This window comes from Panthera leo, chromosome C1, assembly GCF_018350215.1.
Source record: "Panthera leo isolate Ple1 chromosome C1, P.leo_Ple1_pat1.1, whole genome shotgun sequence".
In the NCBI taxonomy this organism is placed as follows: Eukaryota; Metazoa; Chordata; class Mammalia; order Carnivora; family Felidae; genus Panthera; species Panthera leo.
This window is the reverse complement of record NC_056686.1, coordinates 98,000,127-98,004,913: the sequence shown is the minus strand read 5'-3', so window position 1 is coordinate 98,004,913 and position 4,787 is coordinate 98,000,127. Positions and strand designations below refer to the sequence as shown.

At 40.2% G+C, this 4,787-nt stretch overlaps 1 protein-coding gene across 1 annotated transcript; it reads right to left on the bottom strand.

Moving 5' to 3' along the window:
* Positions 1-582: 582 nt before the first annotated feature.
* Positions 583-1,185, bottom strand: LOC122227268 (60S ribosomal protein L17-like). The gene has a single exon (XM_042951636.1). The coding sequence runs from the start codon at positions 1,183-1,185 to the stop codon at positions 631-633; it is 555 nt and encodes a 184-aa protein (XP_042807570.1). The 3' UTR covers positions 583-630.
* Positions 1,186-4,787: the final 3,602 nt, after the last annotated feature.

Sequence of the window (4,787 nt, the reverse complement as noted above, 5' to 3'; positions counted from 1 at the left end):
ACCTCGAAGCTTTAGTTAGAGTGGTATTCTATGCAGAATTTCACATTAGTTGACCCTGGAATCTGTGCTGTGCTTGCACACACACACGCACGCACGCACATGCACAAAACTAGTGTAAGGATATTGAAGTATATTATATAATAGGATATATTGGGGCACCCACTATTTCCTTCTCTAAATGCTTACAAATCAGGGTGCCTGGCTGACTCAGTCATGAGTTCAAGCTCCACACTGGGTGTAGAGCTTACTTAAAAAAAATAATGAAACAAATACTCACAAATCACATATTTGTTATGCATTCTAGAATTCTGTGAAGGATGCAGAGAAATTTAACAAGCTGGTCAGTGCCAGAGTCTACCTTTTCTTATTTTTTAAAAAACAGAATACTCAAGGAGCGCTGGGGTGGCTCAGTCAGTTAAGCGTCCAACATCGGCTCAGGTCATGATCTCATGGTTTGTGAGTTCAAGCCCCACGTCAGACTCTGTGCTGACTTCAGATTCTGTGTCTCCTTCTCTCTCTGCTCCTCCCCCACTCATTCTCTGTCTCTCTCTCAAAAATAAATAAATGTTAACAAAAAAAAAATTTTTTTTTTCTGTTTTTACTTTTATTTGCATGTATTTCATGCAGAATTTACTCCCGGGCCATAAGTTTTTGTTTCTTCAGTTTCTTCTGGGATATCTTTTTCTTCTGTGCAACCTCCTCTTCTGGTTTAGGAACAATCTGCTCTTTTTCAGTAAGGATCATCTCAATGTGGCAGGGAGAGCTCATGTATGGATTAATCCGACCATGAGCCCTGTAAGTTCTATGCTGCATTTTGGGGGCTTTGTTCACCTGGATGTGCTCAATGACCAGAGAATCTACATCTAAACCCTTAAGTTCAGCATTACTCTCTGCATTTTTAAGCATGTGCAGTAAAAATTCGGCACTCTTTTTGGGCCACCGACCCTGTGTCCAGCCCCCCTGTTTGGCCTGGGCACACCTACCAACTCCACCATTGTAGTGTTGGAATGGCACACATTGCTTCTGCAAAGTGACATCTTTCAGATACTTGGTGGCTTTTCGGATATGCATACCCTTGATGGCCTGGGCAGTTTCCCGTGTGTTCTTAAAGTGAACACGAAGATTTGAACCTCTTGATTTGGATGATTTTGTCAGGTTTTCCAGGTCAAGTGAATAGCGAACCATTTTCAGAGATCACCTCAGGCCGCTTACGAGAAGAGCAACAAAAAAATATTTTAATAAAAAAAAACCAGAATATTTCAGTGTCTCCATTTGAGTGGAGAGATTCTGTATGCCTTCTCGTAAGTGCCTTAGGATGATGAATGGTCTCTGGGCTTGGAAATTGGAACTAGAAGTAACTACTTCTTACCTAAATTGGGCCTCAATTTCCCCTTAACCATCTCTATGCTTCCCCTTGTATATTGATCATTTTTTTTCCTGCTTTTATACCACCTTCAAGCCTTGGTCAAATTTCACATTCTCGAGGAAATACAGCTTTTTGACCACCTTATTTTAAATCCCAGCACCCTCCCAGTACTCTCTGCCTACTTTCCTTCATTAAGTTTCTCAATAGGCCTCAATGCCTTCAAACACTGCAGACAATTTACTTTCTTTGTTCATTGGCTGTGTCTCTACAAGGAGATACTGTTGTACCTCCAGCACCTATAATAATACCTAGCACCGAGGAGGTTCCTCATACATATGTGTTGAATGAATGGAGAAAACAGAAGTAGCAATCATTCAAAAACTATAGACACTGGGTGCCTTCTATTTGGCACGCATTCCACTGAAGTGGCTTAAATGCCTCTTCCTCAAGGAAGGACTCCCATTATACTCTCTCACTGCCTTTGCTTTGCTTTCACAGCACTTACCACATTTTGTAATTATACTTGTATTTGTGTAATTATTTAGTTTTATCTCCCTTATTGATTCATAAGGACAAATATCCAATCTATTTTGTCACATTTCTCCCCAGTGCCTGGCCAAGGTTAGGCACCCAATAATCCACACATTGAATTTCTAATTTCAGTTTGAAGTTCCATTTGGTTCTTTTTCAATTCTTTTCAGTCACTCTTTATAATCCTCTTCCCTTTTGTAGCATTTTAAATGCCATCTTTGTTCAATTAAACTACTGAACATAGTTTACATTCTATTTTTGACAATTTCAATAACTTCAAGCTTTGACTTTCTGTTTCTGTTCTGAAGTTTATTGTGTCTTCTGATTCTAGTGCATGGTAATTTCTCTCTCTCTTTCTCTCTCTCTCTCTCTGTGTGTGTGTGTGTGTGTGTGAGAGAGAGAGAGAGAGAGAGAGAGAGAGAGAGAGAAGAGAGAGAGAGAGCTCATAGTCCTTGGAAATTTACCTATAGGAATTTTCAAGTCCTGAAATTTAACAAATGTTCCCACAGATAAGTTTTCATTTAATTCTTAAGGACCCGGTAGACAACCAATCCTGAGATCTCTTTAAAATAAGTATTCACCTTGGAGGTTGGCTTTCAAATCTTAAAGCAGTTGTAAATTTTGGTCCTGGATACCCCAAAGTAAGCTTGGGATTAGGAATTCTTGTAGAAGACTTTCACCTTATTTTCCTCCACCCAAACTCAAAGCCAAGACACACAAGGATTCCCACTATTTACCTCTGTGGTGTGGGTTTTTTTCCCGAATTTACTACTGAGGATGTTGTCTTTCAGTGATGTCAGCTTTAAGCAGAAGTCTTAGATCTGACTAATCTTCTGCCTTACGTAGGCTCTGTCTTCTGCCCCTTTAAATACTAAGCTCTAGAGATTCACATAAACCCTGGGACAAGTGTTGGCCAGAACTTTCTTGTCATTTACAGATTTTGAAGATTTCTTTTACTTTCCCATAAACTAAGCAAAGCATTTAAATAAACTACCCAGCATCTTTAGGTGTTCTGCACTTGGAGAGTTTCTCCAGTCTCTTCCATGTCATGAGAAACTGAAGTCCTCTTCCTGAGTTTTCACAATCTTGTTAAATTTTCCTTGTTCTACAGTATTTCTTTTTAGATCGTCTCCAGGGACAATGTTCTTCGTCACTCATTCTCACATAAGGCAGGATCTGTATATTCAGAATCTCTACAAACAACAGCATGTATGAATTGTCCTTGGCTACACTCCTAGGCTAATGGATGACTCTCCTCAGTTCCGCAGCTAAAGGGCAAGTTGACATTCACAGTCAAGCAGCTACAATATCTACTTCAGCTGGTCAGCTTCAGTGGCATTTTCCCCAAACTTACTGTTCCAGGCTCTAATACTTTGAACACATGTGGCTAAAGAAAATCTAGTTTTCTGCTTATGTTGTTATCACACTACTTTTCACTCTGACATTGTTATTTCACTGTCTTTCTAACCTACATTACTCAAGAATATACCTGTTCAAATGCAGTGTTCCCCTGGTTTCTCCAGCTCCCTCCCATCCTCTTAGCTAATTCCTGCCTGTCCATTTTTGCCATTGGACTATCTTCTAGCAGTTCAGTAGTTTTTCCCAGTAAACTCACTGATATCATCTTCATAACTGATGAGACTATATCTGTCTTTCTATAAAGATGGCTAAGTGGTATGAGAAGTTTTCAGGAAAACTCAAGGTGCTCTACCCTGAGCCCTAAAAGAATATTTTATTCTTTATTTTCTGGTTTGTGGAAACCCTCAGCCTCAGATCAATGAAGCAGATGTCAAGGATTATGAAGTGACTTTTCTTTCCCCCAGGTGTTCTCTCTTATGAAGTTAAGCAAAACCTGAAAGCACCAGGAAGACAAACCTATACAGGATTTATTCCTCTAATTTAGTTCTTTCTCTCCTATACATAAGAGATTCTTCTTAGATTCTAGTATTAGGTTATCCATCATTTTTAGTTTAGTTTAGTTTCATTCATTTTTGTCTTTTTTGCTGATCCTTCAGGGGTATTTATGTCATTGGAATATTTTGAGAAGCTGTATTGGTAACCTGAAGCCATATGCCATTTTCAACAAGATGTTGCCTCCCTTGGCCTTGACCAGTTATATATTACCATGTTACTTTCACCCAAAGTTCTGGTCTTCCACATCCCTGATAAATTGGTAAATGTTTCCAGAGGAGACTATGACACTGATGACTGGCTTCCCCACTGTGCTGAGGGATTCTACATATTTGGGACCAGACTTGAGAGTGGTGATGGTTTCATACTGGTCTCTTACAATGCATACCAGTTCATGGAGGAAAAAACCAACTCAACTGTTCAAGCTAAGCCTGTGGTCTCAGGAAAATAGTTATATAGCACAATCTCCTCCTCCCACTGATTTCAGTCCCCAGCCTTACTTCTCCCAACATGGAGCCCAGTGTTCAAAGCTTCCTTTGTCTAAGGCTTGGGTTTCCTCTCAATGACAGTCCTTCCTCCTTCCCCTATTGTCCAAGTCCTTGAGTTTCTTTTTTTCTTTTCTTTTTTTAAAGTGTATTTATTTATTTTGAGAAAGAGAGAGAGAGAGCACAAGCAGGGGAAGGAGCAGAGAACAGGAGACAGAGAATCCCAAGCAGGCTCTGTGCTGTCAGCATAGAGTCTGACATAGGGCTCAATCCATGAACTGTGACATCATGACCTGAGACAAAACCAAGAGTCTGTCACTTAACCAACTGAGCCACCCAGGCGCCCCCAAGTCCTTGAATTTCTTAGCAACTGAAGAGAGCTGGTTTATGGGGCAAGGTGAAAACAGAGAAGCCCTTGAAGATTGGGCATCCTAACCCCTGGGTCAATCAGGATTCCTTTTGCTGTCAGAATTAAATCCAGCCAGCTCTTCCTC

Coding starts and splice junctions, on each gene's coding strand:
- LOC122227268 (XM_042951636.1), bottom strand. CDS start 1,185: ATGGTTCGCTATTCACTTGACCTGGAAAACCTGACAAAATCATCCAAA.